Source organism: Brachycentrus maculatus, unplaced genomic scaffold, assembly GCF_059751285.1.
Source record: "Brachycentrus maculatus isolate JH-2025_06_01 unplaced genomic scaffold, ASM5975128v1 h1tg000189l, whole genome shotgun sequence".
NCBI classification, from domain to species: Eukaryota; Metazoa; Arthropoda; class Insecta; order Trichoptera; family Brachycentridae; genus Brachycentrus; species Brachycentrus maculatus.
Window position 1 is genome coordinate 494,788 of NW_028280940.1, and position 26,008 is coordinate 520,795.

General features: G+C 30.9%; 2 protein-coding genes across 3 annotated transcripts; both read left to right on the forward strand.

Annotated features, from left to right (window-relative positions):
- The first annotated feature begins 1,050 nt into the window (after positions 1-1,050).
- On the forward strand, positions 1,051-9,310 carry bora (aurora kinase A activator-like protein bora). Of its 2 annotated transcripts, none has more exons than XM_088262796.1 (8): positions 1,051-1,498; positions 1,881-2,039; positions 2,340-2,467; positions 2,784-2,869; positions 4,201-4,350; positions 5,086-5,325; positions 5,974-6,349; positions 6,492-9,310. In XM_088262796.1, the coding sequence occupies exons 1-8, from the start codon at positions 1,227-1,229 to the stop codon at positions 7,361-7,363; spliced, it is 2,283 nt and encodes a 760-aa protein (XP_088118922.1). In that variant the 5' UTR covers positions 1,051-1,226; the 3' UTR covers positions 7,364-9,310. The 2 variants fall into 2 exon arrangements, with proteins under 2 accessions (XP_088118922.1, XP_088118920.1); XM_088262794.1 differs by having other exon boundaries at positions 6,471-9,309.
- A 4,807-nt stretch (positions 9,311-14,117) lies between these two features.
- On the forward strand, positions 14,118-23,544 carry LOC148307802 (pancreatic triacylglycerol lipase). The gene is made up of 11 exons (XM_088262803.1): positions 14,118-14,528; positions 15,881-16,001; positions 18,110-18,257; positions 18,797-18,958; positions 19,764-19,859; positions 20,880-21,027; positions 21,379-21,605; positions 21,702-21,870; positions 22,782-22,923; positions 23,084-23,269; positions 23,358-23,544. The coding sequence occupies exons 1-11, from the start codon at positions 14,447-14,449 to the stop codon at positions 23,482-23,484; spliced, it is 1,608 nt and encodes a 535-aa protein (XP_088118929.1). The 5' UTR covers positions 14,118-14,446; the 3' UTR covers positions 23,485-23,544.
- The last annotated feature ends 2,464 nt before the right edge of the window (positions 23,545-26,008 follow it).

The window sequence follows — 26,008 nt, forward strand, 5'->3', positions numbered from 1 at the left end:
GTATTGGTCTTGCCTGCAAAGTGTATGCAAAGCACAAAAAAGGACTTTGTGTACAAACATTGCAATGTTTGTACACAAAGTTTGTTTGTACTCTCCATAAAGGCGAAATTTAGTAAAAAAAAAACTTTAATTTTCAAAGTGTTTCAAACGAATACCAGAAGTTTCATTTAATTTAACCCACAATTTTCATAATTATAACACTTTTAAGAAACCCTTCACAAAACATAAAATTTCAAAAATACATAAAATTTCAAGTTTTTGGACGGGGCTTTATGAATCGACATATGAATTTTAAATGATCTGCTTCATACATAATGAGTATAATTTTATAATCATAATAAAAACAATCGGTAATAAAAAATATTTTTAATTAATTATATGACATAAAGAAACACATAATATTATTTTAACACCAGACGATTATTCTAAAAAAATCAATAAAGAAGACATGTGTAAAATTAATATTGGTAATTTGTTTGCAGTAAAAAGGATGTATTTTTATTAACGAATTGTTAATTAGTATGATGGTGGAGCACTGCATTATTATTTACATAAAATATACATGAAATTTACTAAATTTGGACTGATGAACAAAAGAAAAGTACAAAACTGGTAATCAAAGTGTACAAAGGTTTGTTGCACATATGCTCGTGTCGTTGAATGCTGTCATAAATAAATAATCTCATCCCAAATAGGCTTCTAGAGAAAGCCCCCCTAAAGCTCGAGGTTTCCTAAGCCTGAGGCCCCGTGCGGATGCTCACCTCTGAATTAAAATGATTTGGATTTTTTCGTACCAACCTAATTAAAAAATCTACCAAAATACATATTTGATATTTTCTTAGAATTCACACAAATATAAATTACCCCCTTCGGTTAGTTGGTACTAGGAAAGAGTAGGCACCCAGTAGGTACCTCCGTTGTGCCTCCGTTATGTATTTTCCAGGATAACGATGATTCACTCTTCAATGAAGATCGCAGTTTGCATTTTTGCCGACTCGAGTGATACTAGCGCCATCTGCATAGCTCAAACGTCAAGTCGATCGGAATACGTTAAAATTTGAATCAGTTTGAAATTCGTTCGGTTTAGTTCTGTGTTCTGTTGCTAATCTCGTCTATGATTAAGTTTTAAGTTTTTTGACCGTTGGGGGATGACGTTGGTTTTTTATTTACGAATTTTTATTAGATTTAGTGTGTAGTGTCCGTATTTTTAATTTTAAAAGAAAACCATGGCTTCAAATAAACACACTGCGTTTAAGACCCCCCAAAAAGATTCCGCTAGTATTCATCGTTCGCCTTCGATAAAATTTAATCATCCCCGCTTCAGGAGTCCTTTAGCTAATATTCAAATGTCTTCCGTAACTAGTTCTAGTCATTACACATCTGGAAGTCCTATGCGATTCCCATCCCAAAGCCATTGCACTCCGCCTCAACCGTTTTTTAAAATAAGAAATCCTTTCGAGAAAGCGCTCGTCGAGAATCTTCATACTCCAATCTGCAGGTAAATTTAGCTTGATTTAATCACCGAAATACGATTGAAAATAAGGATCAAATTGTGATGGATTCGAACCCCGAACCTTCATCTCATAAATTCAAAATCGACGACAATTAATAATAACACTACCATGGGAGCAAATCATCCTTACTCAAATACCGTCTAAATCTAACACCTATATTCAGAGGTGTTTGCCAATTTTTCTTAGAGTGAAGGATCATCGTTCCTTCTCGAAGCGTAAGCTTTGGATTTCAATCTCTGTCTTGTTCCTGGGTAATATTTACCTCGAGGAACATCTCTGTAAATGGAAGAATTTTAATCATAATATTTAGATTTGTTTTAGTTTCCTTGGGCAGAAAATGTATCAATCGCCTTGGTTTTGTTTTAGTCCGGGGATGTTTAAAATTCGAGAGTCGTCTGGCTCCTTCAAGTGGGATATCGAACATGTCTCGATTCTGAAGCCGGCCGATATTATTCCTTGCAATAGCCAGTTTGATCCCACTCCGGATCCTATTCTAGAAAGGAAAGCGAAAGAAGCCATAGAAAAGTAAGTATCCTGAACACTTTTACATTCTTAATTTCCAAAAACGAAATTGCATTTTTTCCTTAAAAAAATTGCCTCCAAAATTAGGTGCGTCTTATACTTTGATTTAAAATTCCTCTTGTCTTAAAAAGAATTCTAAGAATTTTTTTGTTAATCTGACTTTGCAATCTAATGGTAAAAGTATTAATTTAATAATTAAGGCGTGTTAAGACAAGCAAAGTAAGTAGTTTGTAAGCAGTTTGTAGATCTTAATGTCCGTAAAAAAAACGGTATTGTAATTTTTGCTGTTAAATTAAATTCTAGGTTCTTTTCTCAAGAGATGATCGTCCCGAGTCCTCTGAATGAAGCTCCGAAACAGACCAATATTCTCCCCATGGACCCTCCTACAGAACACGCTACCCCGGAAGGTATCAAGTCCACTTCGAGAGAAGGTAACTTATTTTTTAAATATAGGTTGCATATTCATTCAAAACTATACTAGAATTCCTCGATCTATAACTTATCCTCTCCGGTAACCAAAACCGAATATTTTGTTACGGAATAATTTCAAATATCCATTTAACTTTCCTCAGTAAAATTAACTTCCTGCCAATATTGATCGACTACCAGTTTAAAAATATCAAATTTGTTACAAATAAAAGTCTAGAAGTAAAGTTAAATTTATCCACAGCGTGTAGATAAGTATTGAGAATAATCATGTATTTATTTTGACTTTTTGATAATTATCTACTTAAATTTGATTTTCAGTTTGGACCCAGACCAAGCTCAGTTTTCCTGCCGAACTGCCACCCCAAGTAGAAAACACATTAAAACAATTTTATACATTTAATAAGGTTGGTTTTTGCCAATAATTTATTTTTGTACTGTGGAAATATTATTTACCAGGTCTGTCACCTCTGAAATGCCATTTGCTCATAGGTGGCATTACATGCAAACAGAGTCATTCCCGAAAAAATGTCACGCAAGGTTTTTTTGTCGGTTAAACACCTTTCAACAATGATCATTGCATATTAATATCAATAACATACAGCAAAGTAGTTTTTTTCTGTGGTAATCATGTCAAATTTTGTACCGAAGAAAGGTCACAAGTTACGCTTTACCGCGTCATCTCCAAGAATCTGCTGCCGAATGGCAAAGAATGCTTGTGGAGGCATACGCCAACAATCCCCCTCGTGAAAGGACATGCCGATATTGATTCAGTCGGTTTAGTGAGGGCAATTTCGACTTGAACATCAACTGGCCATTTCCAAGCATCTGCATGTCGTGGGAATGATTCGGGAGATTGGGAAATGGGTGCCTCACAATTTGGACAAAAGGCAGCAGGAGTGACGTCTCAACACCTACGAAATACTGCCCACACGAAACAAAGGAAACCATTTTTTCCATCGAATTGTTATTGGCAACGAAAAATGTATATTTTTTAAGAATTCCAAACGCATGAATCAATCAATAAAAAACCAGCAATTCTGAGGTAACAGACCTGGTATAAAGCAGTTGATTATATTACCCCATAATGCATTTTTATACCTGTAATTAATTTTGAATATTGGACACAAATCTTTTATACACCTCATTTGTGTGATGATTTTTTTTTTCTTCATAATTTGTCAAGATCAGATATTTGCACTATGAAATACATGTAACCACCCTGCAACCCGGTTTCAAATTAACATGTTAAGATTTTTGTACCATTAAAAAGTTGCACAAACCTTCATATAATAATTATAATATGTTTACTACTTCTATGCTAGTAAATCTACATAAACCTTGTGAAGACCAGCAAATAATCCATAGTTACAGATTTTTAAGGAGCACAGAAAATTCATACAATGAAGATGATAATATGAACAAAACATTTTTTTTCGTATTGGTAGTTTGTATGTCTTCAACATTGATGAGGTAGAAAATGAATTATACTAAAAATAGTTACTTTCTTTTGTGTTTTACTAATACATATGCATATATTTTTTTATTGAAAATCAAGTTGCTGGGATAGATTATAAAAAAAATATTTTAGGAACCTTACCTCCCTTTTTTTTACAGGTCTCTTAACACAGTTTCAATAATCACGGCTTTTTCTATGAACCTTTTGTTGTTGTGTTTTTTTTTTAAATATCCATAGAATGTATTTCATTGATGTTAATGAATGTAATTATAATTACAGGATCAAATGGGAATTGGAGATGCTGATATTTCAGCCAATGCCTCTCTTCGGCGTAAATTGTGTTTTGAAGAAGTCTTTTCTGATGGAGAAGAGGATCACCATACTAGTTACCATAATACATCATGTCCTACTTTCAATAGTCCCAGTGTGGTAAATACATGTTTTATTATGTTGATTAAAATACAGTAATATTTCATCAATTTGAAATTAAAGGGACTAAAATTCGAATGTAAAAAAAAAATGGCCCACTGTTCTTTGATAAAATAATTTGTATTTTTATTAAATAAGATTTATTTGAATTCCATAAGATGGATTTCCAGGCATCTTTATTTAGTTTAAATTTTTTTTTTTGTTTTCAGATTCATTTAAAAAAAAATCATTCTTGTTAATTCTTTAACAAAATTAGTATAGTATAATCATATTATAGTTGTAATTAATGAACTTTTATTGTATTGTATATTTACATAACTTAATAATGCCATATTTTGCACTATATTTTCCATATAGTTTTATTTTAAAATAATCACAATTCATTCATGCTAGATGGCTTGTCTGTAAAGTAGCCTCTCTTGGCGGGACAGAAGAACAATATGTTTTACAATGCCATATTTTGCACTATATTTTCCATATAGTTTTATTTTAAAATAATCACAATTCATTCATGCTAGATGGCTTGTCTGTAAAGTAGCCTCTCTTGGCGGGACAGAAGAACAATATGTTTTACAATGCCATATTTTGCACTATATTTTCCATATAGTTTTATTTTAAAATAATCACAATTCATTCATGCTAGATGGCTTGTCTGTAAAGTAGCCTCTCTTGGCGGGACAGAAGAACAATATGTTTTTCCAGCGTCCGTATACTAATTGAATTAACTGCTTGCAGAATGCTTTGTTCCGTGGTTTGAAGCGAACTTTCGACACTCCCGATGCCGCAGACTCCGTACAGCGGTGCGAAGAGTGGAATGGAGTGGGGAGTGGCATTCTCTCTACTCGAGATCTCCGTGTGCAGCTAGGAGAGTTCAGTCCCATTATGGAAGACAAGTGTAAACTCAACCAGAGGTACAGCGGGGAAACTAGTGGAATGAGATCGCCCTCCTTGTCCCCTATTGGAAAATCACCCCAGGTTTGTTTGTTATACAGTTACGGGTGGTCCTCACTTTCCCACAATATTGTTCTTGCCAAATGACTGCTCCAGAAGAATGATGTAAATAAGTTTATACTGTTCATTTGTTTGTCATACAAACGCCCGATTCAAGAAAAAGTTCACCTCTTTCATAATGTCTGATTATTTCCACTTTGTCTTGATTGCGTGAAGTTTATACAATACATCTTCTTTTTGTTTAAATCAACATTGCAGTTAATCTGTATCTCGCTCATGTTTATAATGTTATAAGTGTAAAATATTCAAACATATTTGAACATTCCAAATGCATAAATGCCACATAAAAATTTCCAATCCCAAATAATTTCCGCTTAGAGAAAAAAACACCGCTCGGTACCAGGAAATAACTCTGTGTGGTTCGGTTGTGAATTATTTTTATTTTTGCTTCCCATTTTTTTTGTTTTCAAATTTTACAAAAATTTTGTGATTATCGTGATTATTTATAAATTCTGCTATGCAAATATTATTTTGACAACCAATTATTTGAAATGTAGTAAGAATTTCAATAGCTAAAGAAAACAATAATTTGACCATCATTTAATTAGTTCCCTTTTGTCAAATGATTATATATGCATAGATTAACTTTATTAATGATAAATCTTTTTTTAGAAAAGCAAGGCTAAATTAATCTCTCCAATGGCTTCGCCTGACAAAAACAGCATTCATCATACTTGTGACGCATCTCCGTTCTCACAGTCGACACCCGAGAAAAGTACACCCGAGTCATCGGTAAACTCCACTCCATCCGATGGATCTGATGTTGCCATGAAGATTAATTCCAGTAAGGAATTTGGATGCTTTCAATTTAAATCATTTCCACATACGGAAGATGATCTTTTGGTTAGGAGAACAGAGTCTGAAGCTTCGGTTTCTAGCCTCGGGAGCAGAAAGTCCGCTATGAAGTTAGACTTCAGTATGGAAGCGAGTTCTGACGTTTCCATGAACTTCTCCGGCGACCAGTCTCTACGCTGCCATTCCATCATGGGTGAGTTTCCTCTTCGATATTTATTTGACGGCTCCGATCATCGAGCTAAGCTATCGTTATCGCAAACGGTAAATTAATTGTACCTAATTGAATCTATTATTCATTCTACCAAATATTTCAGGTGATTCTAATTCCAATTCAGCCGAGTTATCTCAAGACTGCCACCGGAATAGAGAAATGCATAATTTTACACTCCAAACGAGACGATTCACTTCAGGAAGTTGTCAACAATGCGAAGCGGACTTAACAACGGTGGAAAGTAATTTTAAGTTATTTCCTAAAGAAAATTTGTGTGATTGTGAAAGTGCAATTGACGAGGAGAATGACAGACTGAAAGATGTTTATCAATACCTTACTCCTACTAAACATAAGATGTATTCTAAGCAAACTCTGTCGAGTGCGGAAGCCAGTCGCGTTTCTAAATCTAGTCCTATGTCACTCGATAACAGCTTCAATGTGGAAGTGGACAAAATCCATCGGGATCCTTCCACATTCGCTAGTTCCAATTATATATGTTACGATAATTCAACTGTAATCAATCCGCAACCTTATTGCTTAACTGATCTGACAAATAAGAGAGTCCCCTTGAGCCGAATGGACAGTGGCTTCAATGACTTGTGCTCGGGAAATGTGAGTGCGGAAGCATCCACCGAAGTGACCGTGTGCAGCTCCACTCGGCACGCGGAGGTCACCAAGTCCTTCAGCTGCCATGCGGAGGCATCTAGCGTCAGCTGGAAACGTTTCGATAGCGGTTTCAATGATGAAACTTCCTCCGACTTCTCTAATCACTTGAGCTGCAACGAATTATTCAAACCTCCTAAAAAGTACAGCCCAATTTTCGAGAATGTAGAAAATAAAGAGAATATTTATTTACATGATTTTAACAAACATTTTGACTTTGGACAACGCGTACACGATTCAATGTCCATTTCGGAAATATTTGCCGAAGATTTAGTTTCTTTTAATTGTAATTTTTCTTCTACTCCTTCCAAATCTCTACATCAAAACAAATGATTTTGCACATTTAATTTCTAAATACATATTTTGATACATTAAATACAAGTAAATTATAATACAAAAGTGTTAATAATAAAATTAAATAAAATAATATTATATGTTTGATAAAAAAATATATAGTGTTAAGTGTAATGGTTGAACATAATAAATTTGTATTAAATATTTATTTTTATAAGATGTTATCAATACCATGTTTATATAAGCAAATTTTAAACTTTTTCGCAATAAGTTTGTCATCTTCGTACGAAAATGATCACGTTATTATTTTTCAATGTATCCTTTCGACAGTGCAATTTTCTGCAAGCAATTTTACAAATAATTTTCTGAAGTGGACTGTACCTTCGGGTAAGATATGCGCCGCAGTATAGTCGGGTAAACCCTCGATTGCGAAACTAACATCGAGGGTTGGATTCCAATTGAAGAAATAATTCAAGAAAATTTGATTTATCCGGGTATTATCATATCTTCCTTTCCCATCCTCACTAATAGAGGCTCTGCATCTTATTACTTGCTAAGCATTAAATTGATTATGATCAATTATGCAATATGTATGACCGTAACCCAACTTGATTTTTCATAAGAAAGTTAAAAAAAGATAGAGGTTTTTTGCCTCTCATATAAATTGAAGATATATTGTGTATATTGTATACCCACGCACAGACTATGTCTATGTGGGATTTTATTTATTTTATTACGTATAAATAGATGCACATACCACGGAAAGATAAGAAGTGAAATGTGAATTATCTCTGCCAAATTAAACCGGTCTATGCAAATACTTCTTTTTGTCAATATACCAAAAACGGTTTATTTTTTAATGTAATTTATGATTATAATTATGATGATACGAGTTTGCAAATTAGATTGTACGTTGTAGGCAAAAAAGACTACACACTCCACTAATGACTGAATATGCAGAGGAGTGTCCATAAAAAATGTTTATAACTTGTTTCATTTTCTGATCTCAATATATTACATATTTGCATTATGAACTTCTATTCTCCGGATTTAGAAGTTGGAAAAAGAAAAGACTAAAAATCCACCAAATAAATTTTGAAATATTTTATTTAAATTTTTTAATAAAGTTATTTTTTTAAACCGAATAAATTGTAAAATTATTTTTGATTTACTTGTACCTCTTAAAACAAGGAGTAATTAAGTTTATTTTTCCTCGTGCCAACTTTTTTTTCATATTATCTGCATAAAATTGTAATTAATATATTATTATGTGTGTACATTTGCAAAAGTAGTTGATATTGTAATTAAGATATATATTTTGAATTCTGTAGGTTCTCATGTACCTAAATCCAGATGGCCAATTACGCATTTTTCACAAATATTTTTTTCATTCAGAATTAAAGTTTGTTTTTTTTTGTTCTACAAAAATAAGGTTGTTTATAAACTTATTATGTACATATGTATATTAAATATTGTAATAATTTAAAAAAAATAAATTATTGGCCCTATTCTATAAAAGAAATTACTGATTAATTTTACCTTATGGAAAACAGTACAAAAACTTTCTCTTTGTTATGTCACACATCTTCAACTTGTCATTGTACTGTGAATTTTAATATTTTTTGTCTATCTGTATTTACAAGTTTATGTGGTGTACATCAGCTACCAGAAACTTATCCTTGACATTTCTAAAAATTCCACCATGACCCAATATAAAAAATTCATGTCCCTAATCATTGAATAATATTTTTAATGAAATTTATTACTTACAATGATTTAGACACTATATCAATTAATAAATTTGAATCCAATCTCTTTGTCTTAAATCTGTTATGATGTCTACACCACGTGGCACTAAATTTGCCTTTTTCATTCACTATTTTAAACGAACAGAAGCGCTCGAGTTACTCGGCTGTGTAAACTCAAAACACAGGGATATTTTTTTTGTTGTACATTTTTTTGCATTTTTGGACTAAGTAGATTGTACTTAGTCCAAAAATATATAGATATATGTATATATATATATATATATATATATATATATATATATATATATATATATATATATATATACATATATCTATATATATATATCTATATATATATATATATATATATATATATATATATATATATATATATATATATATATATATATATATATATATATATAATTTATTGAAAAATGTAGATTTGAATCTTAGGTACCTGCCGCTCACAGATGCAGTGAGTAACGTACACTATTGTTGCCTTCATTGCTCACCACAGAGATTGGGTCAAAGCTATTGAGGATACATATCGTAGACTTACAGGAGAAAGTGACCAACTACCAAAACGTAAAATGTTCAGGAGGGCCATTGAAGTCACTTGCTTGGCGAGAAAATAAACATCAATCCAGTTTGTCATTTTTAACAAGTCTATATATTATACTTCCAAGTTCCTTCAGATTTTTTTCATGGCAAAATTAGCTAGTAAGACACCAAACAGTCAATGATCACGTTTTTGCACAAATGCACTTGGTCACTTTCTCCTGTATGACTGCGATATTTAAATGTTACTTAATTTTGTAATTTTAATATTATTATTATATGGATTTTGCAATAATATAAAATAATTGATGTGTTGTAAATATAAAATATGCATATTACTATAATTAATGAATGATCATACCACCGAATAAAATATAGTTTTTTTTTTAAGATACTTTCAAAGGATTTGAACATAAATATAATATGTATCTGTAGAATATATTGACAATAAATTATTGGACTGATTTATTGTGATTCCTATTATCAAATTTATAGGTATAATAAATTAATATTTTTTCCAATTTGGAATTTTTTTATTTTACCACTTGATACCATGTATTAATAATAATTATTTTATAAGTATTAATAATTGGGAAGAAAGTCATACATCAAAAAAAGTTTTAGCTAATACAATAGCCAACAATAATCTCCGGAGATGGGGTAAGTCTCATATTAAGAACAGTGTCCGTCGATGGTTGCTTCTCGTTGGTAGGGACAAGGTGGAAAGAGAATCAATTAAAGTCCAGGCGTAATTATTTTATCGTAAAACCTTTCTACTGTAAATTGTTATTGTATCTATTGTGTGTAATGTATGAAATGTAGTAATTAAAAAATATATATATTGTATTAACATGTAAGTATTTCGGCTCAACACAGGCTATGCCTAAAGAGCCGTAATGCATATAATTATATAAAATATATAAAAAAAATTCTATCTATGTAAAAAAATATATATATATGTAGGAATAGCTGCTTATATCTTGCATATATTGTTGCCTTTTTACATTCCAAATCTCTGTTTTTGTTAGAAACATAATTTTTTCATTGCAATTACTTTAAATTATATATATTTTTTAAATTCCGCCATAATAAATTAATTTTTACACCCCGTAGTGTAATGGTCAACACACTCGGCTACCATACTGGAGGTCCTGGGTTCAATTACTAAGGGGGTAAAATAAATTTAAGTGATTTTTTACTCTGATATTAATTCAATATTACCCTGGACTGGTATCTGAAGCGGAGGGCTGATCTCCTTTCCTTCATGTGTTAACGATCAAGATAACTGCGTTCATATCATGCAGTGCCCTATGCACCATCGGATGCAGATAAGGGTTGTATGTATGTATTTTAAATTCAATGATATAAGAATAAACATCGTTTAATCATGTTAAATTTTTAATCTCCTAAATTAGATGATGATAAGTTCTCTTCAGGTAAACAGTTACATATAATAAACTTTAACTCAAAAATCTTTAAAGAATTATAATAAACTTACTTTTATTCTTAAATGAAATATTTTGTTTATACAGTTTGATATCCGTCTGGATGACTTCTGACCATTGGAAGTGGACTTTGAAGTTCCTATTTGATTTGAGCGCTACTTTATTACAGTAATTTACGGGGCAACCATTCGCTTTGGTTCACTTGAAAGATAAAGGGTACTTGGAAACTATATTTTATGGGCTCGATTTGATAATGTTCTAGTTGATGATTTTTCGTATCAATTTTTTTTTCATTTCTAGAAACTTCACTTTTGAACCTGTCTTTTAAATGTATGATATTATTATAGCTTAACTTACTGATTATTTATTTTTTTCGCCTAACAAAAGAAAATGGTTAACCCTTGACTGGATTGATGTGACTTAAAAAATATCAAACAGTGTGAGCGCTAGCACCTAGGCAGTTGCCTGGAGCGCCTATATATATGGGGGCAGGATTTCAAATGTAAAATAATATTTTGAAAAAAAAAAGCGAAAATGAATTTGAACAAAAATCACTTCTGTCCCATGCTGGGGAAGAAAGTTAAAAAAAGGTTTTTTAGTCTTGGATAGAATATGTTTGTTGATTCTCTGAAACCATGTGAAGCAGTTATATCGTTGTATACCTATCTGCAAAAATAGTCTATGCGTCAGCTCTGATTGCAAGTGAAATGTACCTACTCATAAAAATAACAAAATAAGTATTCTGCTTGGCTACTTTATTTAACACATTCTGTGCGTCGAACGCAGCTCCCGTGTCCATACAAATACTGTTGACGGGAGTTGTGTCAAATAAAGATAAGGATTCGTAGCCAGTTTTATGTATTTTGAAAACTCAAAGAAATACACTTATTTATGATGAAATAGAAAGTATAATAGAATTTGACTTTCAACAAAGTTATGGGTTTGCAAAAATTCGCACTTTGTGACATTATTTTATACGCATTGAACACGTTAACCTTTATCATAGCAAACATTACAAAATTAAGTGGAGTACAAATTACCTCAAATAATTTTTTTTCAGTTTTAAATACATAGTGGTATAAAACTTATAGAAATAAAAATGGATAGATATTACCAGAAAGTGACTGCCGAATCAATTAACGAAATTATTTTCTATTTGGACATGTTTTATTGTGTACCAAAATAATAATTGTACTCATTTATGCTACAAAAAATGAGCATTATTGGCATTTTTAAGTTACAAAATATTACAAATGCTATCAGGGCACATAACAACTAAATAATCCTAGAAAAAGTAAATCTATATAAACGCCCGTGATAATTGAAAATGATTACTACATACTTTGTTCAGCACATATACTCAATCATGAAGTTGGAAAATCCTTAGGAATTAGACATTGAACTGAGATACGTTATTTGTCTACTCATTAGCAGTCTGTATCTAGGGGATCCCAATTTGCAAAGAGATACCATATCAGTAGTGATCTAATTTTCTTAAGATAGTTTTCACCCTTTTATTAAGATTATAAAAAAACTATGAAATGAAATCCACAACGAAGTATAATATTATTCAATTTAACCCTTCGCACTGGAGTGCCTCCATAGAGGCAGCACGAGTGGTTTGCTGTATTACTCGAGTGCCACCGCTATGGCGGCAAGAAAATACAGTCGTATTCCTTAATATTTTTAGTATAATGTTTTTTTTTAAATATTAATTTAAATTTTTAATATTAGTTTTAATTTTTAAATCATTTTATTGCAAAACTTATAACTTACGGAATAGTAATAGTAATAGTAATAACTTACGGAATTTGATTGAGAAATGAGTGACGTTATTAAAATCCAAAATATCGTTTTAGTATCAGAGTAGTATAGTAAATAAAATAAATAAATATAAAATTAAATATATATACTATTTACTGCACGTAAATATATATACTATATCTGTGAAAGAATTACTTGTGTGTAAAGTTGTACATACTGCTAAAATGGTATGCTTAGTATCCAAACGCATTCTTATGCATAAATTCAAATGTAAGTCAATTACCATCCCGCTTGAATATTTTTTTACAGCTCAACTAATTTTTTTACGTGTAATCCCTAAAATGGTAGAGGAAACTTTTTTTTGGGGGATGGAGGTGTGTGTCATAAACTCTTACATGCTTTGTAAAGTTTCTGAGGAAAAAAACAATGAAAAGCTGATGACACATCTAAAATTTGTAAAATTATTGGTCGATTGATTAGTGGGAGATTATCGAGGAGGTACTCGATTTGGGTGACGTTCTGCTACTCTTCCTATAGAAGACCGACTTACAAATAAATTGCACATTCTACATTCTGGAACTAATAAGGACTGTGCAGTATGTTCCAATTCAGGGTGGAAGAAAAGAAACAAGCTTGTATTGCGAAACCTGCCAAAGTAAACCTGGATTACACATTAGGGATTGTTATGTAAAATATACAATGAAAAATTTCAAATAATCAATTGTTGAGTCCACTTTATATCCTACATATCTATTTTACTAAAACAAAAAAAAATAGTATTTTTATTATTTTTTGTATTTCTATTCAAATGATTTATTTTTCTTAAAAAAAAACTTTAATTTTGCGGTATGCATAATATACCAAAAATATTTTGAGTGCAAAGAGTTAAAATATATTTTAGGGGACACCCGTCCCCCCTTGGGAACAAGTAGGTTAAGGAAGAAACAGCAATTTTGTATTATTCTTTAATATATTTATTGAAGTTGATAATGGTAAAAGGTTTATTTGATTGAGAAGAGAAAGATACGTTTAGTGTTTACCTTTTATGTTAGTAAATCATTAAATGTTTACAGCAAAATGCCATGTTTCCTATTTTGAGTTATGCATTGAACAAACAATCTTTGCAATATTATTATTGTTTGTCGACAGGGGTCAAAGCTTACTGAATATTATTGTTATTATTTGTAATGGCTAGCCATTTGCGTCACTAGTTTTATCTCTCTTGACACTGTACAGAACTTGCTGTACAAAAGTATAAAAATTGTATTAATCTCCCAGTTAACTAATAGATTTCGTATAGGAAGGACACTGACCGTCGATTGGTAGACATTACATTTAATAAGTGCCTACGTAGGTAGATTTATTAATTTTTTAAATAACTATGTTGAAGAAGTGGTTCTCAATAGAAATTGATACGAGAAAAATACACAAAGTGATTTTTAACATAAATAGTTCATACTGCATATTTTCATTTCTATTTTACATAATATGAGATATACTGAAACACTGTGAAAGGTTCATATATTTAGACATTATAACTGTTTCAAGACTTGAGACATTTTGTGGTTGTGTTTGCGATTTATTTGAAAGTGATATAATCCAGCATGCATAACTTCACCGCTGGACTTCTCTTCAAAACAATTTTATTTGTTATACAAAATAATACAGAAGTTAAAAATGAAATAGGTTGGTACTGCTTTTTTTTAAATTTTATTATTTATATCATTTTTTATCCTTATATGTATCATTTTTTTTTTGTTTTTTAAAAACAAGATAAAATTCAATTAAATATGTTTACTATGTATGTTTACATTTATTTATTAAATAATCATTTTATAATTATTTTAATTAAAAATAAATACTAATAAATTTAATTACATTCAAACGTTTTTCATCTCATAAAACTAAAGACTCCTATTGTTAGTTTTATATTCCCAATACTTGCTATGAATTATTTTTTTTAAATTACTTAAATCTGAAATTATCATGGTCACTATTGTGAAAATCATATCACATAATATAAAGTGGCATTTACACGAATTCAATTGCTATGCCGGTTCACTAAACTAATAGTCCCTAAATGTCTTAATTCAAACGATTGACTTTAAAATCAAATGAATATTCCTTCGTCTTGGAGTACTTAACAAACGTAACATCAATAGAGACTCAGTTTGGTATAAAAGATATAATCAGAATGTTTTAAAAATTAGCCTACTTTAGTAATGAAGTTTATAATGTTCCAAGGATAGAATGCTTTGTTACTTTATATAGATATGCTTTGTTACTTTAGAATGAAGTTCGGGTAATGTGGTCAATAGTATCTTTTACTCTGGTAAATAATAGGTAAAAACATTTCAATATTGAAAGTCATTGGCAAAATGTACCCAAATCAATATTGAAATTTTCAAAAAAAATTATAAATTAATTAAAAAAAACTATTTTGTGTTTAGAAACTACAAACCCATTTTAAAAACATTTTTTTAGAAGCAAAACTAATACAAACTATGAAACATAATTTAAAAAATAAAATGAATATTACAATATTTAGTGCTACAGCACTTAATATTATCTCGCTATTTTTAACATCAATATTTTATTTTTTGAATGTATTGGTATGATAAAATATTAGTGTTAATGTTAATCTAGTATGAGCTTAATTAATATTTTAAAATTGATTGTGTGTTTGTTATAGATAAACTTAGAAATGGACTTTGTGAAGTGATACCCCATAATAATAATTGATATATTTAACATACCCAACAATAAAAATGAAAATGATGTTCTTATTTATTTAAAAAAAAACATTAATAACCTTAAACTTTAATTCATAGCTTTTAATAATAGTGTCAAGAATCGCAAAATATAAGTATTTAACAACATTTTGCAGGATCTGAATTGAAATAATAAATTGAAGCAACAAAATTGGTGGTTAATAGTTATATTTCATTATTTCATAGTAAAATAAATTATTAAAAATATTCAAGCCATAATGTTTAGCTTGTAAAATTAAAAAGGTTCAAATATGCATTTATTTATAGCGACTAGAGATACAGAACGATGTTATGGAGTCTACGGCTGTTTTTCCATTGTGGGTCCATGGATTACAGAGAACAGGCCAATCGGTGTCTTCCCATTTCCTCCAGATGTCATGAATGTGAGGTAAGATGATTTTGAAGTTGATTAACTACTTAACATACTTTTCTTAAATTACTAGTTTATTAAATTAATATTTTATTCTGAGGTGTGTAATAGAATCTTCAGAATTAAAATTTTGGATCAAACTATGAATAAACAGTAAACCGGAATGGAACATAATTGGGTCATTTTCGATGATTAAAGTTCACCACTTATAATACATAATCACACTATTTGTATTGATTTACATGTTTGTCAATCAATATTTGGTATGTTTTTGAGAAGATTGACGCATATCTGGTTATCTGTACTGAGTAAATATTATAATGTATAATTAGGTTTTATCAGTCTAACTATATCTAAAATTAACATATTGTGTGCCTAAAAGAACAAGCATAAAATGTTATTCACAATTTCTTGATTTTAAGCGCCCTTGAAGTACTATTTTACAAAAATGGCATCACATAAATTATTAAAAATTGTTTAACGTTTTGGTAAAAGTTTAGCTTAAGTTGTATGATTGACAAATCACAAGTAGACAAGCACAAAATCATGCATACCCAATATACATAGCTAAGGTAATAAGCAAAATTACAAGTAGACAAGCACAAAATCATGCATACCCAATATACATAGCTAAGGTAATAAGCAAAATTACAAGTAGACAAGCACAAAATCATGCATACCCAATATACATAGCTAAGGTAATAAGCAAAATTACAAGTAGACAAGCACAAAATCATGCATACCCAATATACATAGCTAAGGTAATAAGCAAAATTACAAGTAGACAAGCACAAAATCATGCATACCCAATATACATAGCTAAGGTAATAAGCAAAATCATGCATACCCAATATACATAGCTAAGGTAATAAGCAAAATTACAAGTAAAAAATAAATGAAAGAGTGAGACAAATAAAAGTCAGAAAAAAACATTTGCATAAAATTTTTGAGGTTTTCATCTATTTACCTCATTCGAGTTTTAGCTTTTGTGTGTTTCATTCTCGAAAAAAAACTGTTCACATGTATATGTACTGCCAAAACGACAAATAATTTTTCTTATAAATGCGCGTAAGTTTGTATATTTTTCTTGCATCAAGTATAATTCATAAAAATCCGTCATTGTTAACTAACTGACTAACCATCACGCAGGTTCTCCACCGGGGTAGACGGAGAGAATAGAGCGCCACACTAATCTGTCTTTGCACACAATCTTCGCCTCTTCCACATTCATACATACATGCTGATTATTCCGACTTCCGACCTGACCACTTCGATGTATTTGAAATAATTGATCATGCCAAATTTTCCTCGGTCTTCCTTTGCTTCTACCACAAATCACATTCTCCTCATAAATCTTAACTATCTTTTCTTCACTCATACAATTAGTATTCGATTCCATCATTAAATTGTGAGTTTAGCACTAAATCCCTCTGACACTCAATAAGTTTCTTTTGTAAATTTACTGTCACATTATTTCCGCAGTAGTAAAAATATTTCGAAAATCTTACCCTCCCATATCCAACCTGCTTATTATACAAATAATAATTTACATGAAATCCTCGATAACTCAAAATCTAAAATAGATTTTTTACAAAAAAGTGGTGTTTATGAAATTTCGTGTGGAGATTGTGATAGAAAATATATTGGCCAAACTGCGAGAAATTTAGAGATTAGAAAAATAGAACATAATAGCGGTCCTGTTAGTAATTATTTTTCGGAATTTGCAAATCATATAATAGATACTACTCACTCATTTCACTCTCATAAATTAAAATTATTACACCTTGTTCCATATAAAGGCCAAATTATGAATTATCTTGAAAATTTAGAAATACAAAAAAACCTGAATTCTAATAATAATTTATTAAATAATATATTGTTTCAAAATTCTTCGCCATTGCTTTCTATTTTTCCTTTGTTTTCAAACTCCGTTCCTTGACTAACCCCTTCCCCTTACTTTCCCCTCTCCTTATTTATAGAACAATTTTATATTTTATATTTTAGTTATTATACAGACCTGAATGATGGAAGTTTAACTTCTGAAACATGTAGTCTATAATAAAACTCAAGTGGTAAAAAACGAAGTGTTTTCTTTAATCATTGTGACCTTTTATTTTGTTCAACAGATATCCAATGTTCACTAGAAAGGAAACTAAGATTCCTTATTTTCTGGATCCCAATGACCCTGATAAGATTTCCAAAGCCCGTATGAGTCCTAAAGGGCCATTTTACTTTATAGCGCATGGATATTTAGAAGGGGGTAATAAATTATGGGTAAGTTAATGTTAAATTTAATATTGACACAATGTTAAATAAGAAAAGAGCTACATTCTCCTCTTACGATCAGCGAGAGCTCGGCTGTCCAAACTTAAAACACAGCAAGGGACATTTTTTTGTAGTACGTTTTTTTTTGTGCATTTTTGGACTAAGTAGAATATACTTAGTCCAAAAATGCAAAAAAACGTGCTACAAAAAAAATGTCCCTTACTGTGTTTTGAGTTTGGACAGCCGAGCTGTGCAATCATGTTTTACAATTAACTTCTAACTTTTATGATATCTTTGGGACTAAGAAACTAATGCTGTGCGTCACTTGTACTTCATGCTAATATTTTAGAGCAGAGTTTTGCAACCTTTTTGGGCCCATTGCTCCCTTAGATTGTTTGTTTAGTTGCCCACTTCTCAATAGAGTTGACGGCATTTTAAAAAAAAAAAACTAAAATTTGAGACCAATTTAATAAAATGAATATTGAAATTCCTATTTTGCTGTTATTATTACATGGTTGTACATTTAAGATTTCACAATATTATTTTAGGTACAAGAGATGATGGAAGCTATTCTTTCATTAGAAGGGAATGATGATGCCACGGTAGTAAATATTGATTGGAGAGGAGGCTCAAGTCCACCCTATACACAAGCTGTTGCCAATATAAGGCTAGTTGGAGCCATTACTGCCCACCTCATCCATGATATATATGTATGTTTATTTTTCTTCTTCTAACTTTTACCTTTACCAAAATCCATTTACGTTTCTGTATCTCGAATCTGCCTATAAATTTGATATGGTATTAAATATTGCCTGTTCCATTTAGTGAGGCGTGCAGGACTGGCAAATGCAATTTTACCAGCTCCAAATACTATCCTTGGTTGATATATATTGTAAAACATTGACCATAGTAACATGTAAACTATTTTATAATTTACTTGATGTTTTTTCAAATACACAAATTTATATTCATCTTAAACAAAACTTAAAAATATGATGCTTCCTTAATCTGCCTGCTTACTCGCTTTAGACTTAAGTGAAATAAAAAGGAATATATCCAAAAAGGAATAATTTGGGAACAAACATTGAGATAAAAATGGAATGAAATAATAAACGTATTTTGAAAGGCCTATGGAACTCTGTGACAAACCGATTAACTGTTGGAAGCGTATTTATACTTAGATGTGTATAGGGAGGTCAATAGATTATCCTCTTAATTTCAAATTATCACAATATTCAAAACTAAAATGCTCTGATTTTTATTTAATCACATGAGTAAATAGAAATGATGGAGCGTTGAAATAAATCCATTTGGCTCAGAAACTACAACAGTTGATAATTTCATGCTAAAATATTTTTCTCAGTATAAAATTATTGAAAATGCTAACTTAAATAAAAAGAGTTATGAGCATTCAAGACATAAGTGGAATATAATATTTGGCAAATATTATTGTTCCTACTATTTAGTCTAATACGCACATCTAGGAATATATTCATTTTCAATATATATTTTCAGCTCCAATTAAATTTGAAAAATTTGGATAATTTTCATTTTATTGGACATTCTCTCGGTGCTCATACTGGAGGCTATACTGGATATACATTACAAAAGGTCAGCAATAATATAAATCTTTTTTTATTTTATTTTATATTAAATGAAGTGAATACTTTTCACATGAAGTTATCTGGAATGGTCACACAACACAATATGTCCCAATTGAAACAAAATTCATACAATTCACCCATTACACATTTGTTATGCTTGAATACAAAACCATTGTAACAGTTCCATCAAAATTCGTACAATCACAGTTTCTATTTTTTTCGAGTCCGTGATTTCTTTTTAAATGCAGATATAAATACACTTTTGACACTGAGAATGATGAAAACTTATTATACTTTATATTCGCTTCTTATTCATTTAACATTTTTCGCGCCATGTTCTATTTCACGAATAATTTCCGCCTATTCAAAAATTGAGAGACACTTTTTATGATTAAGAGATATGTTGCTAATTCAAAGGTTTGTTTTTACTGACTTGCTCTAGATTGATCTGACATTCCCCACCTCGTAATGTTTATTATACAATGTCCATAGTAAGCATGAAATATACAAAATATGGAAACTATCGTAAAAATTCCTGAAACAAGCACGATGTTCAAAAACTATAAAATAAGTTATTTATTGTAATAAAGTAGGTCCTTACAGACATGACAAAGCTTGCAATTTGCAACATGCAATTTAAAGCCATATGCTTGAAAGTTTTTTTTTTACTGTCGGTGACAACACCAATTTAGTACTTAGAGTCAGAAACGTAATCCGATCCCGGCGGCAATGGTCTAATTGCCCGGTTGGATTTTGTTGCTTAAGGTCGAAATTGTTTTGAAACATTCAAATATTCACATTTAAAAAAAGGCGATCTCTTTTTGCTCGCTATAGCCGAGAAGTTGCTCGTTATAACCGTGAATAAATGTATTGAGAAAACCGAAACCAAAATTTTAACGAATGTTTCTTCGTTATATCGGAGATCTTGTAATGACCGAGTTGGACTGTATATATATTCTAAATTTTTGCCGGGATATGGAATTTCTACCGATATTGTTTTCATTCAATGTTCTTTCATTATTTTTAGCTGTTTGGATTAACTCTAGGGAGAATTACTGGTATGGATCCGGCAGAGCCGCATTTTGGGAAAACTGAAAATATTGTAAAACTGGATCGTTCTGACGCTCATTTTGTGGATATTATTCATTCAGATGCGTCACAATTCATAACAGGAGGTAAACTCAATCATCTAAATATTGCTTACGTTTTACATAAGAAACATGTTATTTGTTATCCGTGTACTTTGTGACTTACTTCAACTTGTTTATGTAAACAATATATTATTGACTATTTGTTGCGAGTCAGTATCAAATTACATTTAAGAAAATAATTTATTCCCTTAGATGATTAGTTTATTATCGTCGTTAACGTTGGAATTTTAGGTCAATCTTTGATAACTTTTTGCTCAAATTGAACTTTGGCTTTCAGATAAACTGGTTATTTACAAATTACGAAACATTCTCATTATTTTGTCTACTGAATGTTTTATTCCTCATATTAATATATATGGACAATTTAATTTACAGGACTTGGAATATCAGAATTGATCGGTCACGTAGACTTCTTTCCTAACGGAGGAGCTGTTCAGCCCGGCTGCAATCAGGGTATGATGCAATTCATCGCTGCTAATGGAGCAATGTTCAATGGATTTAGAAAGTTCTTGAATTGCAATCATGTACGAAGCCATGAGTTTTTCGTAGAAAGTATCTTAACGTCATGTCCTTATATGACCGCCGAATGTCCAAGTTATCAGGTAATTTTTACATTGCTATGCCCACATCTGAAACATTTACATGCATATTTTATATTCTATGTAAACTTGATACTGACAATTTCTACTATATTACAGGACTTTCTAAAAGGGGCATGCATGCAATGCGGAAAGGAAGGCAACCAGTGCATACCTTTCGGTTTCCATTCATACGCCGCATACAAAAAGTTGCTTGATAAAAATGCTGTGTCACTCGATAAATCTGTCAGAGCATACTTTATGACAAGTGACTCCACTCCATACTGTAGTAAGAAACAACGATTAATAATATTTTCAAATAGCATTAAAAATATGTTGGGTAAAAGGCTAGTTATGGCCTCTTTAAGCAGATTACTTCAGTCAATATTGATGTACAAGTAAACCATTCGTTGTATCAATATAATTTATTTTTGGTTATATGAATGTTCAGCTCATTTTAAGTATTTTAATAACTTTAAAAAATAAGTGTTTATTATTTATTTTAGTTATTGTCCTACTAGAAAATAAATATTTTTATTCAGCAAGAAACAACCTGATAATACAGATAAAACAATAAAGATAAAAAATATAATGTAAATCCAAAACGTTCAATAGAGACTAATTAGTGATTTTTAAAGTACACATGTTGCTGCCAGTTTTTAGAAAATAACATAAAATTATGTTCAATAATTGCATTTACTTCCTATAGGAATAACTAGCAGTGAAAAATAATAAAAATCTATATTTGTTTCTCCTGCACATTAAACATTGTGAACGATATGATTTGTTACCTCGTACCTACTGATCTGTTTAATATCAGATAATATTTGCATATGAAATTAGTATAGCCAATAATTGACGGGGGACGGGGGGGGCAATAACATCACTGTTAACTCCTTATTACATTTAACCACTTATTGCTTTTGAACGAACAGTGTACACTGACTCCGTATGTGTCGTATTAGAAGCCAGAACCAAACTTATTATTTTTTTTACATTTTTCAATGCTTCTGTTTTTTTTTGAGCTAGATAACTTCCGAATTATGTAAACTCTTTAAATAAAATTTAAAAAAAAAACAACCTGATATTTTTAGTTGTATTTTTATGAAAAAATGAGCATTAAGCGGTTAAGTACATATTTAATTTAAAAATAATGATAACTTTGAGGTAAAGCTTGATATTGAACCATTAATTTTTCAGGAATGCATTATAGAGTGACTGTTAATATATCTTCATCAATGGAAAGCTCTATTAATGGAGGAGATGTGGGAAGACTTTGGATGGTTCTTATCAATAAAAATGGTGATCGTTCTGATAGAATTCCACTTGAAGAGCATGCAGGGTAATTATAATATGTATTTAATATTTTTTTTAACACATATATGCGTTATATAATTTGGTAATAATGACAATTATTACTAGACATTCAATACTAATTTCTTAGTAATCTTTTATTATAACGTAGGAACACCTGCTTATTAACTTTTGTTTGTTTAAAATAGCCATCATAAACCCGGAACACAAAGAACCCTGTTAGTATCTGCTAAAGATATAGGAGTACCAGATTCAGCAATTGTTGAATGGGAATATGAAACCAATTTGTTAAACCCATTGACGTGGAGAATCCTAATGTCCCCGCGGGTATATGTAGCATGGATACATGTAGAATCCATGGAATATAAGGCTAGGTGAGATGATCTTCCATAATTGTTTCAAATATATTTTTATTAATTTTATTCCGCATCATTTAATAATCTATCACCCTGGTTCTTTCAGAATTACAGTTTGTCCACAACTTGGAGAACCTTTAATAGCCAACACCCAGAGTCATTTCCAAACTGGCCACTGCATAAATGTACTTCCCATTAAAATTTCTACATCCTCCACATATCAATTTGGATAGGGCAAGGTACATTCTGAAAAATTGAGGCAATAATGGGATTTATTAGATTTATCATAAAAATTTTAACAAAATTGACTGCAAATATTTTAAAACAAATAATCTTATTTATTGAATGATGTGAATAAAAAATGTGATGATTTTTAAAATGATCAATAAAAAAATGGCAACAAAATGTTTATAAAAAAGTTAAATCTTATGGCGTATCAAATTTAAAGTACTTAAATGAGGGTTGTTACAACAAACATTCAAATAGGTTATTTTTTTTACTAAGAACAAACTGGTTTCCAGCCTTAATTCTTTATTATTGTGTATTTTATGTCAATAAAAAAGTGAAAATGTGTATATTTATGTAGTAATAGGTATTATATATAGATATGTACATAATTAGTTTTATATATATGAAGTGAATGTACATTTTATAAATGATTATTATAGGTAATTACTAATCAATTAGGTTTCTATCATACTGTGTCAACTTCTATATATGTTCCATTTTCATAAATATTCCTTATTGTATTTACTTTATTAGTTTCGATGTACCTAGAAAAGCTATCTGTTTTCAATTACAGCATCTAATATACTCCTTTGGTATATTTTTTTTACTAAATTTCTCCATAACATCATCTTATCATTTTGGTGAATCATTCAGTTTATTGTTTGTAATGGATTAATATCTAATGCCAACATGCATTAAGCACTCTTTACTATGTCTTTTGGCCATTCACAACGATTAAGGAGACTATATTTACTTGTGGCTTTGTGAAGTTGTATTATAGTTGTTAAAAAATACTCCATTTATATAAATATATATTTATAAGTAATATCCAAGAAGTGGTTAATTCAAGTATGAGTATAATAGCTTATATTAAGATATACTCACCAATCCTACTTTATACATAAATGTTATTATTATCTTGCTGTTGGGATAATTGTAAATACAATTATGTAGGTACATGTTTAATCAATACATAATTATTATTTCATTGATATTCAATGTGTGTATTAGTCGAGAGCAATGCAAAAATATTTTTAGGAGTGTAAATATTATAATAAAATAAATAATTACAATTATTTAAGAGTTTTATTCCATATTTAAAGGTTTGATCTTCTGAGAACATGTGAGCTGATTAAAGGCATGTTTTTTATTACACAACCTTAACCTGCTGACAGCGCTGGAACACGGGTCCGTTTACACTGCATAATTGTACTTGCTCTGGATATTGTAGATAGAAGTATGATACTTACTTTCAGTGGAACCTCTCATAACAAGCAAAAAAACACTGAAAAAGTTGCTCCCTTAACGAGCGATGTTTCGCATAACAGTTTTTATGAAATAATAATATTTTGGTTAAATATCATCCTTTAAAATCACAGAGTTAAATGAACAACAGTATGATCGATTTATTGATTAGTTTCAAATAACTTTTTATGAACCAGATAGCGATAACCTATTAGCGCATCGAAAGGGTCGAGAGTTTCTAGTACTGTGTAGAGTGTACGCGACTGAAAATGGCAGCCTTCAAAAGGATCTGGGAGTGCGATTAGGACTCGCAGGGTCCGCATTTAATAGTATGAAGGCTGTCTGGAGATCGGATTTATACTCGGTGAAGACCAAATGCCGCCTATACAATGCCTGCATTGCTCCTGTTCTCTTATACGGCTGTGAAACATGGCACCTTACAAGGGCCCAGAGCAGCCGTGTACTAAGCTTTGAGAATAGGTGTTTGCGGAGAATTTTAGGCGTGCGGTGGTTTGACTTTGTGAGGAATGAAGAGATAAGGCGTAGGACGCAGCAAATCTTGGTCACAACTGTCGTCAAGAAAAGGCGATTCAGTTGGCTTGGCCATGTACTCCGCATGCCTCCTGAGAGCCTTAATCAAGCTTGCCTCTTTTACAAGGCATCAGGTTCGCGCCGCCCAGGACGACCACTGCTGACAATTCGTCGGCAGTTCTCGTCAGAACTTCGGGACGCGGATCTGACTTGGGAGGATGCAAGGGAGCTGGCAGCCGACAGAAAAGCCTGGAGACAGTTTGTGGACTCTACCTAGGGAGCGGATATGGTTTATTATTTATTCTATGAACCATCGACTATTTAATAAAGTTTTTTTAAAGGCCCCCCAATATCCTGTAAATCTCTCCAGTTTTCAGCTCTTTATATGATATGGAAGTCATCAAACCAACGGTTTTGATAAAACTGAGGGATGGTTGTTTGCTTCTAAGGAGTTAACTAATTTAATAATGATTCCCTCAGATCACAAATGAATCATTGTATATTTGAATCTAAACATCGATACTATGCTTTTCCGTAGAGATGCAACAACTAGTAGTTTGGCCTATACTGACTAGTTGGCAGAGTCAGTAATCAGCACAGTTGACTAATATCGGTACATCTCTAATAATTAGTACCAATTGCATCGGGGTAAAATAAGTTATTTAATAACATAGTCAGTTACTATTGAAAAAGTCATTTTATTATGTCTGATTAACTATTTACATACATAATTTATTTTAAAACATTTTGCAT

What these genes read in the sequence shown, in the direction of transcription:
- bora (XM_088262794.1), top strand. Translation starts at nt 1,227, where the DNA reads ATGGCTTCAAATAAACACACTGCGTTTAAGACCCCCCAAAAAGATTCC. An exon ending in CTTCATACTCCAATCTGCAG is followed by an intron (nt 1,499 to 1,880) that starts GTAAATTTAGCT and finishes GTTTTGTTTTAG; the next exon opens with TCCGGGGATGTTTAAAATTC. An exon ending in CTTTCAATAGTCCCAGTGTG is followed by an intron (nt 4,351 to 5,085) that starts GTAAATACATGT and finishes AACTGCTTGCAG; the next exon opens with AATGCTTTGTTCCGTGGTTT.
- LOC148307802 (XM_088262803.1), top strand. Translation starts at nt 14,447, where the DNA reads ATGCATAACTTCACCGCTGGACTTCTCTTCAAAACAATTTTATTTGTT. An exon ending in CCAGATGTCATGAATGTGAG is followed by an intron (nt 16,002 to 18,109) that starts GTAAGATGATTT and finishes TTTGTTCAACAG; the next exon opens with ATATCCAATGTTCACTAGAA. An exon ending in AAGGGGGTAATAAATTATGG is followed by an intron (nt 18,258 to 18,796) that starts GTAAGTTAATGT and finishes ATATTATTTTAG; the next exon opens with GTACAAGAGATGATGGAAGC.